Below are 27844 nucleotides of genomic sequence, written 5' to 3'. Positions count from 1 at the left end.
TTTTTCACCACTCGGAGTGGGGCGAAAACAGAAAGCAGAATTTTTTAAACTGTTCCAAAGAAATGATTTTTCATTCAAGTCTTATCTGTGGCAAGACACTGAGGGGATTCTGCCCCTCTGCTCCAGTGAGAAGTGTCCCTGGTGTTTAGACAGAGCCTCCTGTGCTCCAATTTGTGTCTCTTCTCCCTAGTAACAAGTTACAGGATAAGAGGAAATGGCCTCGAATTGCACCAGGGGAGGTTTAGGTTAGACATTAGAAGAAACCTCTTCACTGGGAGAGTTCTCAGGCACATGCACAGGGTACCCAGGGAGGTGGCTGAATGCCCATGCCTGGAGGTGTTGCAAAGAGGGAGAGATGTGGTGCTGAGGGCCATGGGTTAGTCACCAGCCTTGGGAAGTCTAAGAATGGCTGGACTGGATGAATCCCAGCTTCACAGATTGCATTACAGTGGAAGGGAGCCTCCAAGGGCACCTTGTCCAACCCCCCTACAGGCAGCAGGGACATCTCCAGCTGGAGCAGGCTGCACCCACACATCAGGTTTGACCTTGAATGTCTCCAGGGATGAAGTCTCAACCACCAACCTGGGCAACCTGTGCCAGTGTCTCCTCACCCTCACTGTGCAGAACTTCCTCCTGGTGTCCAACCTAACTCTGCCCTGCTCCAGATTCAAACCTTTGCCCCTGGGCCTACCCCCACAGTCCCTTCCAAACAGTCCCTCCCCAGCCTGCCTGGAGGTCTCCTGCAGATACTGAAATGCAGCTCTATGGTCTCCTTGCAGCCCTCTCCTTTCCACGCTGGACAGCCCCATGTCCTCACAGGAGAGCTTAAAGTTCTCTTCCTTCTGCTCCAGTTTCATTCAGCACCTTTGTGGAGGTCACTGCAGAAAAAAAACTGTTGCCAGCAAGAACCCAGCCCCTGAGGAAGCTGCTTGGAGATGGTCAGCACAGGGACAAGGACCACCATCCAGTGAGAAACAACAAGAGGCAGACTCCTGCTTCAACCCCACCCCAGCTCCTGCCTGCAGCCTCCTAAAGGATGAAGCCTTTGCCTGAACAGGGGCTTGAACCCTGGACCCTCAGATTAAAAGTCTGATGCTCTCCCAACTGAGCTATCCAGGCTCATGCTTGGGGGTTTGGGGATGCTCTGAACAGGCCATGAGAACCCCACTTCACTGCCATGAGACAACATGGGGGCTTGCTTTGACTTCTTCCATCCCCACAGCAAGGCCACAACCACACAGGGCATCCTCCCAGGAGGAGAAGCACCACCAGGATCTCTACCCTACCCTGGTACTTCTTCCTCAGACAAGGATGGGGGCACTGGGGCGAAAGGTGTTGCAGATTTCTCTTCCTGGGGACATCTAAGAGTCCCCTCTCCAGCTCCTCAGCTGGGTCAGCCACACATACTGGGCTCAGTACCCAGCTCCTGGCCTCCCATCAGGGCCTTGCCCTGGCAGGGGGATGTTCCCTGAGAAAGTGCCAGTGCCACAGGGATGCACCCATGGGGAGGGTGAGCAGGGGCCATCTGGGGGTCCGGGCAAAGGAGGAGGTGGCAGTGCATGGTCCCCCTCTCATGGCTGTGACTGTGCAGTGGCCACCTCTAAATGGTTGTGGAATCTCTCTGCTCCATGGGGAAGCTCCCTTGTCAGGCCAGTGTGGCCCAGCCCAGCTAGGAAGGGTCTGTAGAAGGTTAAAGCCTCCCCTGAATAGTCATGGGAGCCCTCAGCGAATTGGGAGCGTCTCTTCTCACGTTCTCCTGAGGAACAGCATTGCATGAGTTTTACATCTGCAGGCTTGGCTGATAAAGGTTTCTTCTGCCAACAGGCTCTTGTTTCTTTAGCTCTTGATCTCCTTGGTGTCCCCTAGCAGCCTTTTGTTTTCCTCTGGTGTGAATTTCCAGCACAAGCCAGGCACCAGCCATCTGGTGGTTCTTCTTCAAAGCTCTAGCCACCAGCACTGCTTACTCAAAGTAATCAGCTTGAGACCATAAAGCCCCTGATCAGCTGTCCTCTTTAGAAGACTGATGTGGTGCATCAACCCCACCTTAAACAGTCACCACAACCTAGGCATTTAGTTGACCAGTTTCACCTGGATAGCTCTGCTCCTCACAGAGCCCATCCTGCAGCCCAGCCCAGCCCAGTTCAGTTCAGGAGGGTCTGAAGAAAATCAAAGCCAACCCTCTACTCCTCAGGGAGTTCACCCTGCCAGCCCAGCCCAGCCGGGTCTGGAGAAGACCAAAGCCACCCCTCTGCTCCTCAGGGAGCCCACCCTGCAGCACAGACCCTCCACCAGTGACCTCCAGCACCACAAGCTCCAACCCCCACTTGCTCTTCTCCAGGAGGCAGCAGACACCTCCTTTCCCGCAGCCAAATCTGACTTCTGAAGCCAACCCACCCTGCTGGAGCTCTTCACCCCTGTCCTAGCCAAGCTGGAGCTGAAGCCTCCCTGGACACAGAGTGAGAGCAGGTGAGAAGCAGCAGATTTCTGCTCAGCTCTGCAGAAGATGCTGGGTGGGAAGGATTTGCACCTCCTGATTCCACACTCCAGGTGAAGCTGAGTGCTGCTCAGCACTGCTGTGCACCATTGACCCCCTGGAGCACCCTGGGGAGAGCCCTTGAGCAGCTGGGCTCTGCTGCATCACCATGACTCACCACCATTCACCTCCTCTTCACTGAACCCTGTCCTTTTCCACCTCATGCCCCTCTGGGCATTGCCAGCCTGGGTCACCCTGCCTTCCCCTGGGTGCCACTCTGTCCCTGAGGGTCCCCAGTGCTGGCAGTCACATGGAGCCCTGCTCCTGCAGGAGGGGGGCTTTAGGAGCTCCCTTCAGCTGAGGATGGTGTCATGGGGACACCCACGGGGACCTGGAGTCCACAGTGGCTGAGAGCTGCAGGGTCCTGGGGGCTGAGTGCCTGTTGGGGGGATGGTACCTGGGCAGGGGGCAGGGCAGGGGCAGCGTCCAGGGTGGCACTGGGCAATGTGGCACAAGGAGCTACTTAAATGTGTCCTTGCTTGTCCCAGACCCAGTGTCTTCTCCCAGAGGTTTGGGGTTCCCCTGGCCGTGTCAGCAGTGCCAGCCTCCCCTTGCCAAGGGCAGGAGGAGCAGAGAGGGGCTGTATTCACCAGGCAGGGAGCAGGCAGCTGTGGGCAGCCCTGGGGGGTTACCCCAGCAGCAGGGTGCAGGAGGAAGTACGTGGTGACCACAACCCCAGCACACAGCAGAGGGACTCCGAAGGTACTGGGATGCTGCTAAAATTTGGTGCCCACTCCACTGGCACAGAGAGGCCCTGGGCACTGCTGACTGCCTTGGCAGGGCAGGGCATGTCTGCAAGGCCAGTCCTTCGTCCCTCCCAGTCCCTCCTCCCCACCACGGCCAGCCCCTTCGGCTCTTCCCTCCCCTGTGCCTCTCGGCTGGACCTGCGTCAAGAAGCCACTACTGAAGGCTGTTTTGCTTGGAGAGGTCCGGGGGCACTGCCCGAGCTTGCCATGGGCAGCAGCGGTGCCAGGCTTGTGCTGCTGACGCTGTCGCTGCTCCTGCGGCCCACGGCCCAGTTCTGGCTCTTCAACGTCCTCTTTCCACCCACCACCACCCCAGAAGCTCCCCCCACCAACAGCACGCCACCCGTGGTACTCGGTAAGGTCGACTCGGCGGGGTGGGCATGGGTGGGCACCCCCAGGTGCCATGCGGCCCCCCAGGAGCTGCTGATGAGGTTGGGGGGCCATGCTGCTGGCAGCTCTGTGGCTCTTGGCTGCGGTGGCCATTTGTAGTCTGAAGGGGGGTGAGCAAAGTGTGGCTCTAGGGTCCATCTACCAGGCTGGGGATGAAAGGTTGGCAATGCCCAGCTGCAGCTGACCAGAGCTGGAGGAACAGGCTGGGCACCCAAAAAAGCAAACGGGGTTTTAATATCTCACAGCTGGACCAGAGGGTGATTTAGGGCTTGCTGGGGAGGTTCTGCTGGCAGAGGGACAGGGGCTGCAGCCTCATCTACCACGGATGCAGGGCCTTCATCTAGCACCCACTGCTCCCCTAAAGCCACTTTGACCCATGTCTTCTGCCACTGCCTGGCCCTGGGTAAGTCATCCTCTGCTGCTGCAGAAGGGTGTCCTTCACACCCAGCCTGTGCCCACCCTGCCTGGGGGGGTGGTGTAGAAGGGAGCAATCCCTGGGCAGGGGTACTAAGGGGTGAAAGGAGAGGCTGGGGCATCAGTACAGGGAAGCAAAGGTGGGAGCAGCAGCCTCCTCCAGCTGGTACCTCCATCCTGCGCTGCTCTGCCTTGCTTTGCCCCTATGCCATCACTAGGGACTTGAGCTGTGGCTTTGCTGAGGAGAATTGGGGTTTTTCTCCTTTTCTTTGACTCAAGGGAAGTTTCCCCTTGAAAAAGAGAAGAGCAGAACTTCCCCTGCCAAGGGCTGCCCACTGCCCTCTCAGCCATCAGACCACAGGGGATGGTGTCCTGAGCCTTGGCGTCCTGGGCCAGGCTCTGCTTGGCCATGCTGGTGGCCTGAGTGGCCATCACCAGGTTCCTTTTCTCAGCTGGATTGTGAGGGTCAAAGTGTCTCCCAGTGCCCCCAGGGCCATCCTCATCCCCTGCCCCACTCCCAGCCGGGTCCAGTTGCCCCCTGTGTGCCACTCGGCATCCCTGTGTAGCCCTTCCCCCTGGGCTGGGCGTCCCAGCACCCCCAGTGCCCTTGGGAGTGCTGATAACCCTCTGCCCCCACGGCAGCTCCCTTAATCATTACCCAATGTTCTCTGGAAGGGCAGGCAGGGCTCAGGACTCAGGGCTGGGTGTCTGGGCTCTCCTCCCTCATGTCCTGCTTGCTGTTCTCACGGGCTGAGAAGGTCCTCTCTGCCCACTCCATGCCTGGGCTTTCCTACATCAGCACCCACTGGATGGCCTGATCCCCAAATAGGTGCTTTGAAAGCAGGATTAGACCCTTCTTCTCTCCCTGAGGAGATTCCATAGACATGAGGGAGCTGTGAAGCAGACTGAAGGATGCCAGCTGCTGCACCTCCATCACCTCTCACTTGGGGTGAGGCTTTCAAAGGCTGCAGCCATGCCACTGCACCTCTTGTCCATGCCTCTGCCAGGCTGGGTGGGATGAGAATAGAGCACCTCCAGGCCAGGTTGTCCTCACACCCCATGTCAGGGACAGCACTGCAGCTCCCCAAAACACATGTGCCCACAAGTCCTGGGGTTCAGGAGCACCTGAGACTGGTGGGGACCAAGGGACATGGGGCACATCCCCCTCAGGTTGAAGATGCTCCTCACCTGCAGCCTTCAGCCCCTGTTCCAGGCAGAGCTGCTCCCACCTTATCATGCTTGTGAGGCCCATAACCACAGCAGGGCCTGGGTTTGGGTCCCAGAGAAGCACAGGGTGGGAATCTAAAGGGATTTCAGGCCACAAAGGAGCTCATGGTGTCCTTGGGGAAGCATCTCATATGTGACACACAGCAGACAGAGCCAGCAGCAGCATCAAAGCCATGCCCAGTTGTGCCAGTCCTTGGACCTGCTGGGCTCATGGGGCTCACTCTCATCCCACCAGGCTCTCAGCCACTGTCCCCTACAGTCCCTTCACCTCTTGTCCTCACCATGAGGGGGGTCAGCACTGGCACCAGGACCCAGCTCTTGACTCCTGCACAGCAGCTGGGAACGCTCTCCCTGGTGTCTGCCCCCAACACAGGCACACCTCTGGAGATGGCACTGGGGTGGGTGTCCCATCCCTGCTGGGCACCATACCAAAGCTCCAAAGGCAGACCAATGCCTCGGTGATGGTCACCATCCATCAGAGCAGCCCTGGTCACAGCCCAGGCTGGACTTGCTTAAAGCCACTCTGTGTTCACTGTGTGCCCTGCTTGGCCTGGGTCCCTGCAGGGTGTGCTTCTGCTTGGCTCCAAATCACTTCTGAGACCTTGGTGAGCCTGTGCCAGGGGTTTAAAGTTCAGGAAAACAGCCAGAAATGGGCCGGTTTTCAGCTGCATCCCCGAGCTACCCCCCAGCCCAGCACAAGGTGCCGGGAAGCCCCAGGTAGCAGCAGGCTGCAATGAGGAGAGCAGAGTGGAAACCCAACCAGGAAAGGTGGAAAAGTCTGGGATGGTCGGCATTGGCAGCTTTGGGATGAGGGTGGCAGTTCTAGGGGTCACCCCATGGCAAGGGTAGCTTGGGGGATCCCTCAGGATGTGTTTTTAGTGCTGCTTCCATGCTCGTCCTGTGTCCTGGCCCCGAGCACCCTCACTCCTCCATGGAGCAGGCTGTTCTCCAGGGATGCTGCTCCAGCAGGTCCCTGGCCAGGAAGCCCCTGCCTGGGGGGCCAGGGGAAGCAGTGGGCCCGTGGGATGGGGTCCGTAGCTGTCTCTGCTCTCCATCTGGGGTGCCTCCAGTGCCCGGGTGCCTCGGGAACCAGCTGGAAGCCAAGCTGGACAAGCCAGATGTGGTGAACTGGATGTGCTACCGCAAAACAGAGGACTACTTCACCATCTGGCTCAACCTCAACACCTTCCTGCCAGTGGGAGTGGACTGCTGGATTGATAACACCAGGTACCACTCCCCCCACCCGGGAGATCCCTGGGGGCAAGGACCTCCCGGGGATCTCCCTCCCTGCTCCTCCCCTCTGGCCTCGACCCAGCACACCAGGGAACCCATGGCTCTGGGAACACAGCTGGCTGCCTCCCACTCCCAGTGCCCATTCCTTTCCCATGGCCCTGCCACATTCTCATGCCCAACCAACCCAACCTCAGCTCCCACTGGAGATGCTTCCACCTTTCCCAATGCCACAGGTTGAGAGGGCTGCCACCACCTGCCCCTTCAGAGCCTCCTGCCCTAAGATGCCAGGCAACCAGCTGGCTTGGCACCAATCCACCTGCCCATCCACACAGGACCTGGGAACAGGCAGGTCCAAGCTGTGCCCCCTGGGGACATGGCTCTGCTGCCACAGCTTGTCCCCACAGGGTGGTGTACAACAGAACCTCTCGGAAGATGACCAATGCCCCGGGGGTGCACATCCGCGTGCCTGGCTTCGGGAAGACCTACTCTGTGGAATACCTGGATCAGAGCAAGCTGGCAGGTGAGAGGAGGAGAGACATGAAGGGAGCCACCTGCTTCTTGCCAGGGGAGAGGTGTCTGCAGCAGGAACCAGCTCTGCACACAGTTGGAACTGAAGGATATTGGCCCTTCAAGTGCCAGCAGGGACCACCTCAGCCTTGCCCTTGCTGCACTTGTGGTTCATGGAGATGCTACCTCTGGTTGCAGCCACCAAGCTACAGGGCTTAGAAAGAGCATTGTGGCTGTGACCAGACCCAGGATGGACAAAGGCTGACAGGAGAAGAGCACACACCTAACTTCCCCTGTTCTCTTTGCCCGCAGGTTACCTGCACACCCTGGTGCAGAACCTGGTGAACAACGGCTACGTGAGGGACCGGACGGTGCGGGCAGCCCCCTACGACTGGAGGGTTGGGCCCCGTAAGTCTGGGCTTGGTGGCCAGGCCACGCCTGCAGGGAGGAAGTAGGATGGCTGCTGTGGGCTGGGTGAGCCACCTGTTGTGGGGGAACCCCTGAACAGGGATGGTGCCCACAATGGTGGCACTCATGGCCGCTGCACCCACACCCAGAGGGTCAGCCCTGGAACCCCCATGACCATGAGGATGATGAAGGGCCTGGAACATCTGTGCTGTGGAGAAAGGCTGAGAGCCCTGGGGCTGTTCAGTGTGGAGAAGAGAAGGCTGAGAGGGGATCTGATCAATGTCTGTAAATATCTGAGGGGTGGCTGCCAGGATGAAGGTGCCAGTTTCTTTGGGGTGGTGCCCAGAGATAGGACAAGGACCAAGAGGGATGAGCTGGAACCCAGGAGGCTCCATCTGAACAGGAGGAGAAAATTCTTTGGTGTGAGAGTGCTGGAGGCCTGGAGTAGGCTGCCCAAAGAGGTTGTGGAGTCACCTTCCCTGGAGAGCTTCAAGCCCCACCTGGATGTGTTCCTGTGTGACCTCCTGTGGATGCCCTGCTTTAGCAGGGGGGTTGGACTGGATGATTCCCAGAGGTCCCTTTCAACCCCTCCCCTTCTGTCATTCTGTGTGAGGTCTCCAAGAGCTGATGTCCCTCTTGTCCACAGAGGAGCAGCCTGAGTACTTCCAGAAGCTGAAGGCCCTGATTGAGGAGATGCACAACGAGTACCAGCGCCGTGTCTTCCTCATCGCACACAGCATGGGCAACCTGAACGTCCTCTACTTCCTGCTGCAGCAGCCCCAGGCTTGGAAAGATCACTACATTGGAGGCTTCATCTCCCTGGGTGCCCCCTGGGGAGGGGCCGTCAAGCCCTTGCGTGTTTTGGCATCAGGTGGGTGACTCCTCATGTGATGCCCTCTCTTTGCTTGCTTTCCCTCCTGCAGAAATGGAAGGGTGGTGGTGGGCAGGAAGAGGGCAGGATGATGGAAAAGGCGAGGGGTAGCTGGCTGAGGTATTTGTGGAGGCATCTCCTGTGTTTTGGTGCTGCTGCTGCATCCTGTGGCGCAGAAAGTACTGTGGAAGTTGCTGCCTCAGTAGGAGAGTGCCCCAGGGCATGCTCTGGAGCTCACTCTGGTTCCCATGCCTGGGGGTGGACGAGAGGGGGGGTGTGAGGGAGGGGGTGTGAGGGTGGGTGAGAGAGTGGAGGCATGTGAGAGAGTGTGAGAGTGGGGGTGTGAGAGTGTGGGGGGGGGTAAGATTGGGTGTGAGAGAGCGTGAGTGTGTATGAGAGTGTGTGAGCAAGTGTACAAGAGTGAGTGGGTGGGGGGGGGTGTGAGAGTGTAGGGGGGGATGTGAGGGGGGGTGAGCGTGGGTGAGTGAGAGTGGATGTGAGAGTGTGAGTGCGTATGAGAGCGGGTGAGTGAGCACATGAGAGTGCACGTGAGTGTGACTATGAGAGTCTGAGTGTGTGTGTGTGTCCAGGAAACTGCACAAAGCTCCTCCTGCAGCCTAGCTGGCTCCTGCACACCACACCAGCTCTCACCAGATAGCCTGCACCAAGTGCAGGGTCAGCTCCTGGCCTAGGGGGTGCTCCTGGAAACCAGAACATCCATCCACAAGCTGACCAGGCCCTGCTCACTCTTCCCACCAGCTTCCAGGCACCTCCACCTCCATCCATGCAGGACAGTGAGCTTGTTGAATCCTTGCTGCAAACCATGGATCTCTTCTGCAGCAGAGGACGTGGAGCTCACCCAGGGGACACTCAGGATCTCCTCCATCCCTTTCTTGGATCTTCCCACATCTCAGAGCCCATCCCCCATAAGCTTTGAGATCTTCAGGGTTTCATCTCCCTTGGCCCAGTCCCTCTTTAGTCTGCTGGCAGCCCAGAAAGCCACAATCACTTACCCAATGCTGAGAGCCCAGAACAGCTACAGGTCACAAGCTGAGCCCCCACAGTGGTGGAATTAAAAATCATGTGCTTGGAGATTTTGACATCTGGGCCATTGCATCACCCTGAAGTCTTTGTTGCCACAACAGCTAGAGAGGTTATCTGAGATCATTGCATGGCCTTAGAACTGCAGACACACCAAACCTGCCAGGGCTTGCAGAAGACGTGCAGTTGGCAACCCATTATCAGCATCCTCCTGGGGCCCAGTTCACTCCTGTCCCTGCAGACAGGCATGGAGGTGCCAGGGTTGCAGGGAAAGTTTGTTAGGAACATCACACATCCTGGACATGGTGGTGGAAGAGGTGAGGGATGGACAGTTGAGGGATCTGTGAAGGTCATCACACATCATAGATCTGTGCTCAGCACCCTGCAGCAGCTAGAGATGTGACATTCAGGAGAAGGGTTTGGGAGATTTCCCTGGAATGGTGAGGAGGGGACATATGGTCATGGGCGAGCAGGTAAGATCTGAGGTGGAACCACAGCCCAGCCTGGGGACACAGTGAGCCTCACTGCTGGATGGGCTGACCCCAGCACAGTTACCTAAGCAGCACCACTCCTGACAGTGCGTTGCTGGCGGTGCTGTCCCTGATGAACCCTTGTGTGTCCTGCAGGGGACAACCAGGGCATCCCACTCATGTCCAACATCAAGCTGCGTGAAGAGCAACGCATGACCACCACCAGCCCCTGGATGTTCCCAACAAGCCTGGCCTGGCCCGAGACCCATGTCTTCATCTCCACACCCTCCTACAACTACACTTACCAGGACTACCGGCGCTTCTTCACCGACGTCAACCTGGAGGACGGTTGGTTCATGTGGGAGGACATGAAGGACTTGCTGAAGGGCTTGCCCCCTCCTGGGGTGGACACGTATTGCCTCTATGGCACAGGCCACCCCACCGTGGAGACTTACATCTACGACGAGCGCTTCCCGTACGAGGACCCTGTGGACATGATCTATGGCGACGGGGACAACACCGTCAGCAGGCGCAGCCTGGAGCTGTGCAAGCGCTGGCGTGGGCAGCAGAAGCAGAAGGTGCACGTCCAGGAGCTGCGAGGCGTCGATCACCTTAACATGGTCTTCAGCAACCTGACGCTCAGTTCCATCAATGACATCCTGCTGGGGAGCTCTCAGGAGCCGGGGCAGCTGGTGCAGGGGAAACCCAGCCTGGAGGCAGGGAAAGGGGGGAAGATGCCACCCGGGCTGAAGGTTCCTAAGGAGCCCAAGAAGAACTGAAAGGTCTCCCAGCTTCCCTCTGTGCCCACAGCCACCACAAACTGCCATGCAGGGGAGCAAAGGACTCAGAGCTGAGTTTGGAAGGCGAAGGAGCAAGACCAAGAGCTCGGGTGGATGGGCTGGCACCCACCTCCACACTGCCTGGTTTCTCTTTCAGGAGCCACAATCCATTGTCCTTCAGAGGCTTGTCCCTTCCCACCAGCGGGTGGGTCCTTAACCCCGCTACCAGCTCATTAACAGCACCATTACCAATCATGGCATCCCCACGAGCCCTCCTTATTAGCAAAGCCACCTTCAGGTACCTGAGAGGCTGTGGAGCCTGTGGTGCATGGCACAGCTCGCAGAGCCAGTGCAGGCTCCCACTTACTGGGATGGCACCAGGTGGTACCAGGGTGGCTTGGCAGTTGGGGCCATGCAAGAGCTTCACTAGTAGCCACTGGAGTGCGGGTGGTGAACAAGGCTCCTCAGTGAGAGCCATTGAACAGCAGTTACTAGATAATAAACACACTTTGCTTCCAAGCAGCTGGCCTGCCCACTCCTGCCACAGCAGCGTGGCAATGTCAGGCCTAACCTGGCACCCAGGAGCTGTGCATCTCGGGAAAGTCACAGTCTCAGTGAGACAGCTGGGGCTGATGGCATGAGTGGGGTTGGCAGAGCAACCTGGGTGACCATGAGACTGGGGGTGGTGACTGGCAATGTGACCATTGCTGGTGCTGTGACCAGAGCTGGTGCTGCAATGGGGATTACAATGCCACTGGGGCTGGTGGCACTAAGGATGCTGGTGATGCAGCCAGGGTCAGTGGCACAGCCAGGGATGGCAATGCAGCTGGGGCTGATGACAACCAGAGCAGCAACACAGCTGGGGCTCATCATGCAGCTGGGACTGGTGAATCCAAGGGGGTTGGCAATGCTACTGGGACTGGTGACACAGCCATAGCTGGGGAAGCAGATGGAGATGGCTGTGGGCTGGCAACACGCTGAGGTGAAAATGTGATTGGGGTTGGTGACATGACCAGTGTGATGATGTGACCAGGGTGACAATGCCACTGAGGCTGGGGACACAATCGAGGCTGGTGATGCAGCTGGGATGAAGGTGCCATTGGGGCTGAAGACGCAACTGGGGCGGGAGGTGCCGCCGGCGCTGGTGTCCCGCTCGGACCCGCCCCGCGGCCCCCAGTCCCAGAGCTCGGCCCTGCGGCGCCCGGCGCTGGCAGGGCGCGGTGGGGCGGGGCTCTCCCTGAACGCTCCTCTTCCGTTGGTTCCGCAGCCGAGCGGCGGCGCGGATTGGTAGGGCGGTGGCGCGTGCTGGGGGTGGTGGCGCCGGCACGAGCCCGGCACCGGCGCCGGGGTCGCGGCCGCTCTGGAGGCCATGGTGCAGGAGCCGGGGCGAGCGGCGGGCGAAGGACGGCCGGAGTCCAGCGCCGCTCCGCCGCTCTGCTCCTGCCCGGCACCGCCGGCTCGCTGCCCGCGGGGATCTCGTCGCTTGTCCGAAACCGGTTCCGGGCTGCGGCGGAGCGAAAGCGCAAGCGCGGGGGGCCGGGGAAGGCTGCGGGCCGCCGCTTCCTTGCCTCACATCGCCCGGGGGCAGGGTGCGGAGGAGGGCGGTGGCGGGGGGCGGCGGAGCAGCCCCTGCCTGCTCGTGGCGCTGCGGCCCCGCAATGTGGAGGCGGAACGGGAGCGGTTCTTCCGCGCCAGCTTCGCCTACGACCCGCAGTTCGAGTACGCGGAGCCGCTGCCTGCCGCTGTGCTGGACAAGTACGGGTCCGCCTCCGATCGCTTCGTGACTCAGGTGAGGCGGGGGGCGGGCAGTGGGCGGTGAACCCCCCGCCGGAGGATGCAGGCCGGGGAGGGCTGCTTGGCTCACTCCCTCCTCATCTAGGTGCGAAGGTGTCGGTCCTGGCGTAGGACGGTGAGACCAGTTTGGTGTGCTGGGATGTTTGCATCCTGCCGTGTCCTGCCCTTGGGTCACAGCAACCCCAGGACCGCTCCAGGCAGGCGCACAGTGGCTGGGAGGTGCCCAGCATAGAAGGCCCTGGGGGTGCTGGGTGGCAGCAGCTGAAGATGATCCAGGGTGTGCCCAGGTGGGCAAGAAGGCCACCAGCAGCAATGGTGTGGGCAGCAGGAGCAGGGCAGGGATTGTGCCCCAGTATTGAGCACTGGGGAGGACACACCTTGAGCACTGGGTTCAGTTTTGGGCTCCTCATTCCCAGAAGGATATTGAGGGCTGGGGCAGGTCCAGAGAAGGGCAATGAAGCTGGGAAGGGTCTGGAGAAGAGGGCTGGGGAGGAGCAACTGAGGGACCTGGGGGTATTTAGTGTGGAGAAGAGGAGGCTGAGGGAGCCCTCATTGCTCTCTACAGCTCCCTGAGAGAAGACTGGAGCCAGGTGGGGTTGGTCTCTTCTACCAGGGAACAAGAGGCAGGACAAGAGAAAATGACCTCAAGTTGCCCCAGGGGAGGTTTAGGTTGGACATGAGGAACAATTTCCTCCCCCAGAAGGGTTGTCCAGGCCTGGCCCAGGCTGCCCATATTAGTGGTGCAGTCTCCATACCTGGAGGGGTTTTAAAGCCATGGAGATGTGGTGCTCAGGGCCATGGGTTAGTGGTGCCCTGGCAGTGCTGGGTTAAGGGCTGGACTCCATGATCTGAAAGGTCTTTTCCAACCAAAATGATTCTGTGGCAGGACCACTCTGTGGTCAGGCTTGTCCATGATCCATGGAAAACCCCATGGCTGCTTTCCTTCCCTGCTTGAGACACCAGGCCACTGCCCCAGACATCACTGTTGCCCTGTCCTCAACACACACACTGTTGCTGCTTAAACTCTGCTGAGCCTGCCTGCTGGGACTCTACCTGCTCCATGGTACCATGGTAGATGTGAGTGATGGTCACACTGCCGGGTGGTGATGCCACCAGCATCCAAGTCATCAGGCTGGTTCTTGCTTGTGAATGGGTGGTGGTGGCTGTGAGCTGGTGCTCCAGCAGGGACCTCTTGCTGCTATTGCTTGGCACCTCTTGCTGTAGAATTAGCATGGGAGGTGCAGGAGCGTGTGGGTGACTATATGGGACATGGTTCTTAGTCTGTGGATTAAGTCTGGTTTGATTATTATTGGGGTTTGGATGGTGACTTGGGGAAGGGATCCCTCCAGATGGACCTGGACAGGCTGCAGAGGCTGGGCCCACGACACCCTCACAAAGTTCAACAAGGCCAAGTGCCAGGTCCTGCAGTTGGGTTGGGGCCATCCCAAGCACAGATCCAGGCTGGGTGAGGAGTGGCTAGAGAGCAGCCTGCAGGAGAAGGCCTTGAGGGTGTAAGTTGGTGAGAAACTCCTCAGGAGCCAGCAATGGTCACTGGCAGCCAGCAGGCAGCTGTGTGCTGAGCTGCATCCAGAGCAGGGAGAGCAGCAGCACAGAGAGGCTGCCCCTCTGCTCTGCTCAGCCCCCACCTGCAGCACTGCCTCCAGCTCTGGGGCTCCCAGGAGAAGAAGCAGATGATCAGAAGCTGGAGAACCTCCCCTGTGGGGACAGGCTGAGAGACTTGGGGCTTTTGAGCCTGGAGAAGAGAAGGCTCCAGGGAGACCTCAGAGCAGCCTTTCAGGACCTGAAGGGGCTCTAGAAGAGCAGGGGTGAAGGGACTTTGGCCAAGGGCTGAGAGTGCCAGGATGAGGGACAATGGCTTTGATCTGGCAGAGGGGAGATTGAGACTGGAGATGAGGAAGAAATTGTTGGCAGTGAGGGTGAGGAGGCACTGGCACAGGTTGCCCAGGGAGGCTGTGGCTGCCTCCTCCCTGGAAGTGTTCAAGGCGAGGCTGGATGAGGCCTTGAGCAGCCTGGGCTGGTGAGAGGTGTCCTTGCCCATGGCAGGGAGTTGGAACTCAATGGTCTTTGAGGTCCTTTCCAACCCAAACCATTCTGTGAATCTGAAAGGTTTCATGGCTCTGGACACAGCACTGTGTCTGCTGCTCATACAAGACAGAAAAGGGTCTGAGACTTCTGTGCTGCTGGTAACTTAACCCTGTGCCAGGTACCTGACTGGTGCCGGGTGTGTGTCTCCCTCCCTCTAGCTCTCTCTGAGTCCTGACTCTTCCCCCCCAGGTCCCTCAGCTGCTCCTTCCCAGCCCTCTTCTCCAGCCCCTTGCCCAGCTTGGCTGCCTTTCTCTGGACCTGCCCCAGCCCTCAGTGTCCTTCTGCGAATGAGGAGCCCAAAACTGAACCCAGTGCTCAAGGTGTGTCCTCCCTAGTGCCCAATACTGGGGGACAATCCCTGCCCTGCTCCTGCTGCCCACACCATTGCTGCTCCAGGCCAGGCTGCTGGTGGCCTTCTTGCCCACCTGGGCACACCCTGGATCATCTTCAGCTGCTGCCACCCAGCACCCCCAGGGCCTTTTCTGCTGGGTACTTTCCAGCCACTCTGCCCCAGGCCTGGAGCCTACCTGTTGTAACCCAAGTGCAGCACTCAGCCCTTGGCCTTGTTGCACCTCATCCTGTTTGCCTCAGCCATGGATCCAGCCTGGCCAGGTCCCTCTGCAGAGTCTCCCTGCCCTCAGGCAGATCATCACTGCCACCCAGTTTGGTGTCACCTGCAAAGTGTCTGAGGTATTGCTGTGGGGCAGTGGGTGTCAACAGTGTGTGTGGTGTCACCCAGAGCCTAAGGCCCTTTGCAGGAGGGGCTGAGTTTTTCTCCCTGTGTCTCTCCTGGTTCTGTGGTGGTGGTGTGGTGGCACAGCATTCGTGCCAGGTTTGTTGCTGTGCTGGTGCCCTGCAGTACCCCCTGTCCAGGCTCCTCTCTTTTGGGAGGCTTTTTTTTCTTTCCTTTTCTTCCCCTCTTGCTCCAAGCTGCTTTTGGTCTCGTCTCAGCCCTGCATTAATCAGGGAGCTTAACTAAGGAGGCATTTTGCTAAGCCAGCCCCCTTGGATGAGAGCACATCCTTGGGGGGGGATTTTAATGTTTTAATAGAAAATGGATATAAACTCACCAGATCCTCCTGGCTCTGCCAGCCCCACCAAGACATATCACCTGTTTTGTGATTGCAACTTGGGCAGCACCAGCACAGAAATGGGGCTGGAGGATTTGCTGGAGAGCCACAGAACTTTTTGGTTGGAAAAGAACTTTCAGGTCATAGAATCACAGAATAGTTTTGCTTGGAAGACACTCCTAAGACTGAGTCAAATCATCAGGACATGGCTTAATGGCCATGGTGGTCTTCAGTTGAAGTCCTGTGTATCAAGGTCATCAAGTCAAACAATTTATGCCCCTGCAGATGGTGGGATCATAGCTGGGGCTGCCTGGGGATGCTCAGTAGGCTCTTGGGACACTGGAAGTGGTATCTGAGGAATTTTGCTGTCTGGAACATGTGCTGGAGGTCAGGGAAGAGCCTGAGCTTTTACTGGCTTTATTCTGGGCACCAGCTGTGCTGTGTTTCTCTTGGCTGGAAGCTTAACTTTAGGTCTCCTGGGAGGAGATCGCAATTGGCTGAGCAGAGATGGGAGGAGGAAATTCTTCTTCTTCTGCTGCTGTCAGCAGGAGGTGCCTCAGGGTGCTGCAGAATGGTTTGGAACAGCAAACAAGGTGAAAAAGAAAACAAAAAAACTCAACCCCCCTGCTCCTCCCAACCTTTCCTGGAAAGACACAAAGTGCCTAGAGAAAGAGATCCAGCTGTGGTGGGAACACTGCCCAGGGAAGGCCAAGCAGTACCTTCTGCTGGGGCAGAGCAGGCTGCTCACCAGGCACCAACCATACAGCCCCTCTGATGGAATGTTGGATGCTCTTGAGTGCTGGCACCGGTGGTGAGCAGCCACCCCCTGCTCCTGGGTGACCTTAAGAATGAGGGAGGGGATGAGCCCTCTGCAGGGCTGCTGCCCAGAGCCTGTGTGAGGGCAAAGGGAAGGAGGAGGAGAAACTTGTTTGGTGTGAGGGTGCTGGAGGCCTGAAGCAGGCTGCCCAGAGAGGTTGTAGAGTCTCCTTGTGTGGAGAGCTTCCAACCCCCTCTGGCCATTGTGCTCCTGGGCAAGCTGCTGTGGGTGCCCCGCTGGAGCAGAGGGTTGGACTGGATGCTCCCTGGAGGTCCATCCTGCTGGTTCTCTGGGGTTGTCTCCATGGGGTCCACAGTGCTGATGGGGTTGCAGCTGGCAGCAGACAGCCCTTGGCACTGACACTTCCCTTCTGCACACTGCAGGCCCTCAGGATCATTCAGACTGTCCTGAAGAAGTATGGCACCTACGAGAGCTTCGAAGTGGCCACGGGTGGGAGGCTGCTGAGCAAGTGCCAGATCTGGTCCATCATCCGCAAGTACCTGCAGAAGGAAGGCTGCCTGGGAGAGGTAACCCTGTGCCCAGGCAGTGCCAGCTGAGCCTGGGGCTGAGGGTTGGGCACACAGCAGGAACCTCTCTGCTCTGAGCTGTGGTGTCCTTCCCTTCTGCCTCACTGTGCCCCGGGGCAGGATGTGGCTGCTGGTTCCCCACCGGGTTCCCACTGTGCCTTCAAGTCCCTGAGAGGCAGAGAGAGCAGCTGCTGCTTGTCCCCCTGGCCATGCAGGGAGCAGTTTGGTGCCTGCACAAGGCAGCAGTTACCCTGGGCAGGAGGCATCTCCAACAGCTGCCTTCACCCAGCTGTCCAAAAGCAGAGCTGGGGGCAGTGATTTCCTGCTGTGCTCTGCAACCTGCTGGCTTGTGGTGCTTTGAACCCCCAGGCTCAGGGTTCAGGGCTGGGAATTGATGGTTGAGATACAACGATGGCCATGTGGTATGGATGTGGTGGAGAAGCTCAGCATCTCTTCTTTGCTTTCTCCACATCCCACATGGGATGTCCCACAGCTCCACTTAAGGGACTTTTTTCCTCTCCTGCTAGCAAGGGGTGGACAAAATGCTTCCATAGTCCTGGGGGTTTTGGATTTCTGGACCTGGCTTTGACTTTTGAGGCTCATGAGGCTGCCTTTGGTTGTTGGCTGCAAAGCAGAAGGCCATGGTGGGGGCTTCCTCACTACTGCCTCTTGGACAGGCTGTTTTTCTTAGCTCTGATTTTTCACCTCCAAGCAGGGTTACTCCCAAGCCTTGCTCTGAAGCATCACCTTGTTTGGTGGTACCCAGCACATTTCCTGCCTGCAAAAGCAGGAAAGAGCAGCTCCTCAAGGTCCCACCTGACCAGGGGAGGTTCCTCCTCTTTGGTTTGCCGTGATGCCCCCCAAGGATGTCTCTGAGATGTGGAGTTGGCACCTTGGTCTTCTTTAGGAACTCTGCAAATCTCCTGTAATTCATTTGCCTTTAACACCCAGGAGCAGTCCGAGCAGCAGCTGGCCAGGCTCACCTGCAGACCTCCCCTTGTGACTGGCCAGCTGGGCTCTGCCTCTTCTTTTTTATTAACTGATGAAATTCAGCTCATTCAACCCTTTCATGTCACCCCCCAGCTGAGCTCTGGCTGGGCAGCAGACCAGCTGTGTCCTCAGACATTGGCCTCCCTCTGGCCCTGTATCAACCCATGCCTGGACGTGGTGCTGTGGGCTGTGGTGCAGCGGCAGTGGCTCAGCAGCAGTGGTGGCAGTGTGAGCTCTAGGGCAGTGCTGAACTTGATGATCTCCAAGGTCTCTTCCAAATTCAGCACTTGTGCAGCTCTGTGATTCTGGTATCAAACAGTGACTTTACAAAACAGTATAACTCATGTGAAATACTTCAGCAGGCAGCCCAGGGTGCTGGTTGAGTGCCCAGCCCTGAAGGGGTTTAAAAAGCACAGAGGTGTAGTGCTGAGGGCCATGGCTTGGTCGGGTCCGACGCTGGCTGGGCCGGGTGAGCTTGGAGGGTCCCCTTGCCCACAGCACAGATCAGAAGGCAGGACCCTGCCCTGCAGCGGTGCCAGCAGCCTGCCCCTGGGTGAGTGTCTGAGCCTGAGTAACTTTGCCTCTCCAGAAGCTTCTTTGTTGGCATCCAAGCTGCAGCTCTTGAAGTCATTCTGCTTTTCTTCTGGCTCAGGGCCAAGGTGATGTTGCTGGGGCTCAGAGGTCTCCTTATGGACGTCAGCGAGCTCCAAGCCTGAGGCAGAGGAGTCCCTGGCCCTGCTGGTGAGTGCTCCGTGGCAGGCCCAGGACATGTCCTTAGCCTAACCAGTCTGGCTGGCATCTTGTGGGATCCCACTGGTGGTGTCCCTCTGCGTCTGAGCTGCTCAGTTCTGATGAGGTCCTAAGTGGCACTCGGGAGCTGGGAAGAGGCAGCAGCCTTTGCCCTGGGGCCATCAGCAGCCTTCCCTTGGTTCCCAGTTCTGTGATGTGAAGCTGTGGTGCTGGCTTGGCTCAGCAGCGGGTGGCACCTCTGTTCAACAGGACAGCACAACACTGTGTCACCACATCAGCAAACAGGGGGGAGAGTAACCCACACCAGGCCTGTGCCTCTCAAAGGTCATCAGAGTGACACCTGCAGTGGCATCACAGGGTTCTGCCTGGCATCATCTTCTCGCCATGGCAGTCCCTGGGCACATCCATACCGCTTGCTCTCAGAGGGACACTGTCCAGCTGTACCTGTGGCTGCAGAAGCCCTCAGCCCCCCTGAGCAGTATCTATTTCCATTTCCCAACCCTTGGAGCAATTGTTTTCCATCCCTCCTTCCCCTGCCCAGCTTTGGTGGCTCTCCATCTGCAGGGCAGGGATGGGGGTTTCTTGCCAGCCAGGTGTCACCCCAAGTCAAGAGGTGTCCCTGCTGGTGAAGCCCCTGCTGCTCATGTCCCTGAGCCATGAACCATCCTAGAGCTCATGCTGCAGGTTGCACTGTCTGCTGCTGCTGCTTCATCCTCAGTCTGCTTCCTGAGGGCTTCACTTAATGTCATCAAGCTCTTGGATAGGGAAAGATGATTCCCACTTCCTCTGACTGAGGTATTGTTGCTGCTTCTGAGCTGCCTTTATCCTTTCTGCACCATCAGAGAGGGAAGAAGCCTCCACAGTGCTCCCTCTGATTAGAATTCTTCCTCCAAAGGCTCTGGGGTGGTTCTCCTTAGAGTTCACCTTGATTCCCCAGAACACAAAGAGGCTGTGGCAGCTGCACCCTTCCCTCCCTGCTCAGCCTCAGCTTGCCAACTCCATAAAGGAATTTTCTTCAGGGAGGGGAATTAAGGTGCCAGTGCAAATGGGAAGGGAGCTCTGGAGGGCACCAGCATGGCAGAGATGAGCTGTGTGGGGAAACCTGAGCTGTTGGTGGGGTGCCAAGTGAGCACCAGCTGGGCTGAGCCAAGCACAGCAGGTCCTGGGGCTGCTGAATCCCTGTCACCTGGGGATGGTGGCCGGGAGCAGTGTGACTGGCCAAGGATGAGCAGCTGACAAATGAAGAAGAGCAGAGAGGAGGAGCTCAGGGGGTGGTACCTTTCTTCAGGAGCCTGGAGACACATAGGTGAGCATCTGTCCTAGGGAAGGAGCTCAGCCTTCTGCAGCAGTTCCCAAATTCCAACCTCTCTGGGTTTCTTTTTTCCATGTAGGGATAATGAAGCAAGGTGGCAAGATGTGGACCTAGCCTTGCAAAGCACCCTCAGCCAACCAAGCCTCCTGTGTCCTGCTTGTGGAGCTCCAGCTGACAGAATGCATCATCTCCAGCATTCCCTGGAAGATCTGCAAAGACCTGGGGGCCAGAAGCTGTCACAGGACCCACAGGCTCTGGGCTGCAGCGTCTTCAAGGGAGCAGGAAAAGTGCTGCCACCATGGGATGTGTTCCTCATCTTCTTTCTTCTGGTTGAGGCTCCATCCCCTGCCTCTCCTGCATCCCAGGATTCCAGCCTGTCCACCAGTGCCACTTGGGGTCACCGTGCTGGGTGTCAGGGCTGTGTCCCCATCACAGTTTGCTGGCCAAAGAGATGGGAAGTGGTGAAATCACACTAAAGCCTGGCTCCCTGGGGCCTCCTCCTTTCTGCTTGCAGTGAAGCTGTAACCTTCCCTGCCTGTCATTACTCCAGAGGGAACTGAGCAGAAGCTGCTGCTGCCGAGAGTCTTCTCCTGGCCAAGAGCTCCCTGGTGAGGGCTCAGATGACCAGAGGTGATCTCGCTGGAGTTTCCCAGAGCATAAAACCAGGGGCAGTCTGGATCAGGTCCTTGCTTTGCTTTGTCCCAGGTCACCAAGGTCCTTGGTAGGCCATGGGAGAGGGCAGCAAGACCACAACCACCTTCATGTGTTTTGACCTGCTTGCTGGAGCAGAAGTAAAGCTGGAGGAGATGCACACAAGTCAGAGGTGAGTTGGTCAGGCTCCTCAGCAGAGGGACCCTCTCAGGCTGCTAGATTTTAACCCAGGTAAGGCTTTCACCCTGTCCATGAGCTGTGGTGATTCACTTGGGGCTTTTATGGGCAGCTTTACACAACAATAAACCTGGGCTGAAGCAAACCCCAGCAGTGTCCTCTGCTTTCTTTTACCCAAGAGAAGAAGGGGAGGGCAGTGAGACCTCTGCACCATCTCGGTGTGGGAAGCGGAAGCCCTGCAGTACGAACTCTGTGTAGATCCTGAGATCCAGCTGAGGTGTGCCCAAAGGTTCTGAGTGCTGCCACAGCTGAACTATGGATCATAGAACCACAGAGCTGTTGACTTTGGAACACACCTTTGAGATCACCAAGTCCAACCACTCCCCCAGAGCTCACACTGCCACCACTGCTGCTGAACCACCACTGCTGAGCCACCTCCCTCAGCACCACATCCAGGCAGCTTTTAAACCTCTCCAGGCATGAAGACTGCACCACCTCCCTGGGCAGCCAGGGACAGTGCCTGACAACCCTTGCTGGGAAGAAATTTTTCCCAATGTCCAGCCTGAACCTCCCCTGGCACAGTTTGAGGTTGTTTCCTCTCATCCTGTCATTTGATCCATGTGAGGAAAATCCAACCTCCTCTCAGGGAGTTGTAGAGAGCAGTGAGGTCTCCCCTCAGCCTACTCCAGGATGAACAGCCCCAGGTCCCTCAGCTGCTCCCCACAACTTCTGTTCAAGGCCCTTCACCAGCTTCTTGACCTTCTCTGGACCTGCTCCAGCTCCTCAATGTCCTTGGAGTGAGGAGCCCAAAACTGAACCTAGGATTTGAGCTGTGGCCTCACCAGTACAGGGGTGCAATCCCTGCCCTGTGCCTGCTGCCCACACCATTGCTGATCCAGGCCAGGATGCTGGTGGCCTTTTTGCCCACCTGGGCACACCCTGGCTCATCTTCAGCTGCTGCCAACCAGCACCACCAGGTCCTTTTCTGCTGGACACTTCCCAGTCATTCTGCCCCCGGCCTGGAGCCTTCATGGTGGTGTTATGACCCAAGTGCAGGACCCAGCACTTGGCCTCACTGAATCTCATCCCATTGGCCTCCACCATGGATCCAGCCTGGCCAGGTCCCTCTGCAGAGCCTCCCTGCCCTCAAGCAGATCAATGCTGCCATGCAGTTTGGTGTGAACTTCCTGGGGGTGTCTTGATCCCCTCATCCAGAGCACTGAGAAAGAAAGTGAACAGAACCTGAGAGCTCCAGGACTGTCCCCTTCAATGACAATGCAGCTCTGAAGCTGGATAGTCAGAAGGTGCTGCTTGGCCAACATGTTAACTCCTGTTACCACAGAGCAGCTGCCATGCCTCTGGCTCTTGCCTTAGCAGGTGTCCCCAAAGAGCTTCAGACCTGCACAAGCGTTGCCTGTCCCTGCTGCCAGGGTGGGCTGCTGTGAATCCATCCCCACTGCTCATGTCCTGCAGCCTCCAAAGGGAGAAGCTGCAGCAGAGCCCAGGGAAATGCAACCAGAGCCTTGCTTCCCTGAGGGACTCTTCACTGCAGGGGGTTCCAGGGGTTGTGCTCACAACAAACTGGGCACTGCTGGTTGTTTGGAGCAGGGTTGGGATGTTCTGGTGACCAGGTTTACTGCACCACCCCATGCTAGGGGCATGCAGGAGTGGGACCAGGCAGGTCTCCAGAGGATGCTCATCATCTGTGGCTATAAAGTTATGGGGAGCTCATGGGAACAAGCTGCAGGGTGGGGACTAAAGGGTGCTGGAGCCAGAGGGATGCTGAAGGAGATTGCCCAGGAGCTGCCCCCTCATTTTGCTGGCTGTGAAGTAACAGAAGGAGTTATTTTCTCCACCATGTGACACACTCTTCCTCTCAGCACTCCCTCAGTGTCCTCCTTGCCAGCTCCTGCTGTCTGTGGTTTCTTTTGGGAGCTGCAGCACAAGGCTGTGATAGGGCAGCAGCAACAAGGGTGCCACCCACAGCGCTCGTGGCTTTTTCTGACCATCCACCACCATCTCGGCCTCTGCTTAGAGCCAGGAACCTCGCTGAGCAGCTCCTCTCATGGCAGTGCTGATGGTGGTTGCTTCTTTCTTCTTCTTGCTCTGCAGGTGGTGGTGCAGCTCACGGATGACCTTCTGTCCCAAGCAGTGATGATGGTTGAGGACAGTCGCCCAACGCTGGCCATCAACCTGGCAGGAGCCCGGCAGCACTGGCTGGAGGGGATGCTGCGCCACGAGATAGGTCAGCAAGGAGGGGTGGAGAGAGCAGGGGGTGGTGCTCTGAGCTGCCTCTGGGTGACACCAGGGTGGTGGGGATAGGATGCCCACCTTGGTGGTCTTCTAAGGAGGCGTCCAGGAGGAGTGCTGCTGGGTGGGTTTCAGAAGGGGCTGAGGCCACTCAGGTCTTTCTCTGTGCAGGGTGCTGGGCACCCATGTGCCTGAGCCTGCCCTACACACCAGAGCAAGCAGCTGGCTCCTGGCAGCATCTCATGGAATCAGAGAGCAGCTTAGGCTCGAAGAGACCTTAGAGATCATGTAATCTAAGCCCCCTGCCATGGGCACTGACACCTCTCACCAGCCCAGGTTGCTCAAGGCTCCATCCAACCTGGCCTGGAACACATCTCTGGCCAATCCATTCCAGAGCTTTGCCATTCTCATAGTGGGTTGGAGCTGGCATTCGGGGGTGCAGACCCTCAACCCCAGGACTCGGGGCGGGGGTGTGCTGCGGGTCGAGGGTTTTGGCGGCGGCGTCCGACGGCGCTCACCGCCCTGCCCCCTGCGCAGGCACTCACTACATCCGGGGGGTGAACAACACCCGGCAGCCCTGGCGCAGCTCGGAAGGCCGCAAGCAGTACAGGCTGAAGCCGGCGAACCCCACGGAGGAGGGCCTGGCCAGCCTGCACAGCGTCCTGTTCCGCAGGCAGCCCTTCCTGTGGCGCGCAGCGCTGCTGTACATCACGGCGGAGCGCGCCGGGCGCCTCTCCTTCTCCGCCCTCTTCCGCGACCTCGAGCAGTTCGTGCAGGACGCCGCCGTGCGCTGGGAGTACTGCGTGCGGGCCAAGCGCGGACAGACGGACACCTCCCGCCCAGGTACGGCCGCGGCAGGGCCTTTGGGAAGGGAGCCCCGGGGGCGGCTGCTGGGCGGCTCGGGCGCCGCCGCCCCTGCTGGCCTTTGCCCCAGCCTGGCGCTGCCGCCGGCGCCGCGGTCCGAGGGGCGTAGGCTCCGCGGCTGTGAGGCTTTGCACCCTCCCCCAGCACAGCTGCTCTGGGACTGCTCGGGGGGGTGGGGATGGGTCCTGAGGAGCCCCTCATGGCTCTCCACAGCTCCCTGCAGGGAGGTTGGAGTGAGCAGGGGGCAGCCTCTGCTCCTTGGTGGCAAGGGACAGGAGCAGAGGAGATGGTTCCAAACTGCCCCCAGGGAGGCTCAGGCTGCATTCAGGAGATTTTTTTTTCACAGGAAGGGATCTCAGGCACTGGAAGAGGCTGCCCAGGGCAGTGCTGCAGTCACCATCCCTGGGGGTGTTCCAGCAGCTGTGGAGCTGGGGCTTAGGGACATGGTTTGGTGTTGATCCTAAACTGGGTCAAAGGTTGGACTGGATGAGCTTGAAGCTCTTCCAATTGGATGTGTTCTGTGAATCTGTGATAAGGGGTTGTGTTCTGATGGGAGTGACTCACACAAGCTCACAGGGAGGCAGGAGCCATAAGAAGACCAAACCTGGGGCTGCATTTAGGTCCTTGCAGTGGGTGACCATTAAAGAAGTCCTGTGGGAGGAAAGCTGAAAGCGTCCCAGTGAGAGGTTTGGGGTGCTCAGTGCCCCCAGCTGCTTCCATGCTCCCCAGTGCTGCTCCCCAGAGCTCATCCTTTGGGATCCAGCAGTCCTGGCCAGAGCTCACACTACCACCACTGCTGCTGAGCCAGCACCACTGAGCCACCTCCCTCAGCATCACATCCAGGCAGCTTTTAAATCCCTCCAGGGATGGGGACTCCATCACCTCCCTGGGCAGCCTGCGACGGTGCCTGGGAACAATTTTTCCTGATGTCCAACTGAACCTTCCCTGGCACAGCTTGAGACCATTTCCTGTCATCCTGGCACTTGCTGCATGTGAGGAGACACCAACCCCACCTGGCTCCAGCCTGCTGTCAGGGGGCTGTAGAGCTCAGTGCCATCACTCCAGCTAGCTGTGGTCAAATGTTTGGGTGAGCAGAGAGTGATGGAGCACCAGGCTCCTGCTTCCCAGCCTCTCCTGCTCTTCCAGGCTGTTTCAGCAAGGACCAGGTGTACCTGGATGGGATCCTGCACATCCTGCGCCATCGGCAGACCATCGACTTCCCGCTGCTGGCTGCGCTTGGAAAGGTACCGGCAAGGGGCAGCTGCTGCCAGAGTCCCCTTCCAGGGCTCCCACAGGCTCCTCAGCCCCACACCTCCCCAGAGTCAGCCCTTGGATGGGGGCACTTTTCATTTTCCTCTGTGTGGGTTTTGGTGGAGCAGAGGAAGGCTGTGCTGGGCAGGACTCAGGGAGGGATGGGATAATCTGGGCTCCTCCATGGGACACGTCCAGGGAAGGGTTCCAAGGCAGGTGGTTAGGTTCTGCCAGCCCACCTGCCATGGATGCATGCTGGCCCCCTCACCACCTGTCTTCACAGGGAGAGAAAATGACCAAACCCCAGTATGGAGGGATTGGAAGGGACCTCTGGAGCTCACACAGTCCGAGCCCCTGCTCAAGCAGGGCACCCACAGCAACATGCCCAGGAGCACAATGGCCAGGGAGGGTTGGAAGCTCTCCACACAAGGAGACTCCACAACCTCTCTGCACAGCCTGCTCCAGACCTCCAGCACCCTCACACCAAACAATTTCTCCTCCTGCTCAGCTGCAACCTCCTGGGTTCCAGTTTGTGCCCTCTGCCCCTTGGCCTGTCCCTGGGCACCACTGAGCAGTCTGGCCCCAGCCCTTGCCCTCACAGTTCCTTTAGCTCTTGCTGAGCATTGCTCAGATCCCCTTTGGGGCTGCTCTTCTCCAGGCTCTCAGCCTTTGCTCCTCACAGATCAGCTTCAGGCTCCTCAGCAGCTTTGCAGCCTCCCCTGGACTCTTTCCCTGTCTCTCCTGATCAGCATTCCAGATTGGGTCTGGACCATCAGGTTTTTCACCCCAGCTGTTCAGAGTAGAAGGGCAGAAGAGCCTCCCTTGCCCTGCTGGCCACACTCTTCTGAATGCCCCCCAGGACCCCATTGGCTTTCTTGCCCACAAGGGCACACTGCTGGCTCATGGGAAACTTTCTCCCCATCCCTCCCAGGTCCTTCTCTGTGGAGCTGCTCTCCAGCAGTCTCCCCCTCACCTGTCCTGCTGTTCCACCCCAGGGGCAAGACCCTACACTTCCTCTTGCTGAACATTGTGAGGTTCCCTCTGCCCAGCTCTCAGCCTGCCCAGGTCTCACTGGGTGGCAGCACAGCCTGAGGGGTTTTCAGCCACTTCTCCCAGTTTGGTACCATCAGCAAACTGTCCGAGGGTCCACTCTGCCCCTTCAGCCAGGTCACTGATGAAGATGTCCTGGACTCTGGGGACCATGGAGCTACAGGCCTCCAGCTGTGCCTCTGAGCCCCCTCCACATGGCTTTGCCACTGTCTCCTCAGAGGAAGGAGGGCAGCCATGGGCCGCAGGGGGAGCCCAGCAGGCTCTGAGCCACCTCCTTGCTCCCCACCAGGTCTCCTATGAAGATGTGAACCGGCTGAAGGAGTTTGGCGTGCTGGAGAAGGCCAGGATCCCCCACTTCATGCAGGACCTGCAGCGCTACATGAAGCAGCTGGACCACATCCTGGCCACCAACGGCCTCGATGAGGAGGAGCTGGAGCAGCTGCTGCCCGACTGAGCCACAGCCTCCCACTGCCCTGAGGCCCCACCTGGTGCTGGATGCTTACCAGGGTGGAGCCTGGAGGAGTGGGCAGGGCCTGGGCTCCCAGGCAGCTGCTGTGCATGTGGTGCTGGGGGGGGGGCAGGGTGCTCGTCTTGATGTGACCCCCCCCCAGCTTTGGGGACAGCTGAGCTGCTCCACGTGGCTCTGAGGAGCAGCAGAAGAGGGTCCAGGGGGAACAAGGGCAGAGCTGGGCTGACCTCCTGGTCCCCTGATGGGTACAAGGCTGTTCTAGGTGGCTGTGCTTGGGGGGGAATGTTCTTGGGGTACCAGGGCACTCCCAGCAGTGAGGGCACCTGCTCTGGGCCAGCAGCCAGGGCTGGGGGCTCTGGGCTTTGCCTGGCAGAGAACAAGAGCTGGCCCACCCCTCACCCCCACCCTGTTTCCCACTCCCTAACCTTTCCCTCATGCTCCCCCCAGCAGCAGGAAGGATCTGAACCCCCGGTCTCTGCTCTCCCCCTCCCCATGATCGTTCTGCGCCCCAGCCCCTCAGCCTGGCTCTGAGCACTCGGGGTGGGGATGGAGCCTGAGTGCACCCTGGAACAAAGTGTAATAAAAGCTGATGTCATGGCAAGCTGGCCTGGCCCAGAGCTTGGAGAGGACATCAAAAGCCAGCCTGGCACTGTCTGACTGGTGCAGGCAGAGCTGCAGGGGCCCAAGCTGGTGTGGCAGGAGCAGGAAGGAGGTCACTATGGGGTGTAAAAACAACCCTGGGCAGTGCCAACATTAATCAGTCACAGCAGGCAGAAGCAGAAGGTGGCCTGAACTGGTCCTGGTCACTCACAGTGTCTGCAGCCATTCTGGGCCACCCCTGGGACAGCTGCTTGAAAGAAGAAAACCAGCACAAAGCCAACACAGGCTTAGCTCTGGCTGCTTGCAGCTGCAGCCTTTGAGGCAGTTTGTGGTTCCAGAGGGTCCAGGCTCAGTCCCAAATCCCACAATAGGTTGGGCTGGAAGGGGCTTTCAAGTTCATCACTTTCCACCACCCTGCTCAAGGCCTCATCCAGCCTGGCCCAGGCTGCCCAAAGAGGTGGGAGAGGCCCCATGGCTGGCACCATTGCAGGGCAGGTTGTGTGGGGCTGCTGTAGGTGCAGATGTCCCTGGTGGCTGCAGGGGCTGG

General features: G+C 58.5%; 2 protein-coding genes and 1 non-coding gene across 3 annotated transcripts; 2 read left to right on the top strand and 1 right to left on the bottom strand.

Annotated features, from left to right (window-relative positions):
- Positions 1-1046: 1046 nt before the first annotated feature.
- On the bottom strand, positions 1047-1119 carry TRNAK-UUU (transfer RNA lysine (anticodon UUU)). The gene has a single exon. It is a non-coding gene; the product is annotated as a tRNA-Lys (tRNA).
- Positions 1120-3389: 2270 nt separating this feature from the next.
- On the top strand, positions 3390-11138 carry LCAT (lecithin-cholesterol acyltransferase). Its single transcript, XM_068166519.1, has 6 exons — positions 3390-3634; positions 6381-6537; positions 6948-7063; positions 7363-7458; positions 8105-8329; positions 9997-11138. Exons 1-6 carry the CDS (start codon positions 3487-3489, stop codon positions 10617-10619), a joined length of 1365 nt encoding a protein of 454 aa, XP_068022620.1. The 5' UTR covers positions 3390-3486; the 3' UTR covers positions 10620-11138.
- Positions 11139-11941: 803 nt separating this feature from the next.
- On the top strand, positions 11942-27298 carry MATCAP1 (microtubule associated tyrosine carboxypeptidase 1). Its single transcript, XM_068166521.1, has 6 exons — positions 11942-12408; positions 16790-16933; positions 22926-23058; positions 23601-23906; positions 25074-25171; positions 26518-27298. Exons 1-6 carry the CDS (start codon positions 11989-11991, stop codon positions 26680-26682), a joined length of 1266 nt encoding a protein of 421 aa, XP_068022622.1. The 5' UTR covers positions 11942-11988; the 3' UTR covers positions 26683-27298.
- Positions 27299-27844: the final 546 nt, after the last annotated feature.

The sequence above is a fragment of the Melanerpes formicivorus genome, unplaced genomic scaffold (genome assembly GCF_026170545.1).
Source record: "Melanerpes formicivorus ecotype bairdi unplaced genomic scaffold, bMelFor1.0.p_v2 SCAF_102, whole genome shotgun sequence".
Classification (NCBI taxonomy): Eukaryota; Metazoa; Chordata; class Aves; order Piciformes; family Picidae; genus Melanerpes; species Melanerpes formicivorus.
Note: the sequence above shows the minus strand (reverse complement) of the source record. Positions and strands in the feature narration are given on the sequence as shown.

Coding starts and splice junctions, on each gene's coding strand:
- LCAT (XM_068166519.1), top strand. CDS start 3,487: ATGGGCAGCAGCGGTGCCAGGCTTGTGCTGCTGACGCTGTCGCTGCTC. Junction 7,064..7,362: donor GGATCAGAGCAAGCTGGCAG/GTGAGAGGAGGA, acceptor CTTTGCCCGCAG/GTTACCTGCACACCCTGGTG. Junction 7,459..8,104: donor CGACTGGAGGGTTGGGCCCC/GTAAGTCTGGGC, acceptor TCTTGTCCACAG/AGGAGCAGCCTGAGTACTTC.
- MATCAP1 (XM_068166521.1), top strand. CDS start 11,989: ATGGTGCAGGAGCCGGGGCGAGCGGCGGGCGAAGGACGGCCGGAGTCC. Junction 16,934..22,925: donor AGGAAGGCTGCCTGGGAGAG/GTAACCCTGTGC, acceptor CTTGCTCTGCAG/GTGGTGGTGCAGCTCACGGA. Junction 23,059..23,600: donor GATGCTGCGCCACGAGATAG/GTCAGCAAGGAG, acceptor CCCCCTGCGCAG/GCACTCACTACATCCGGGGG.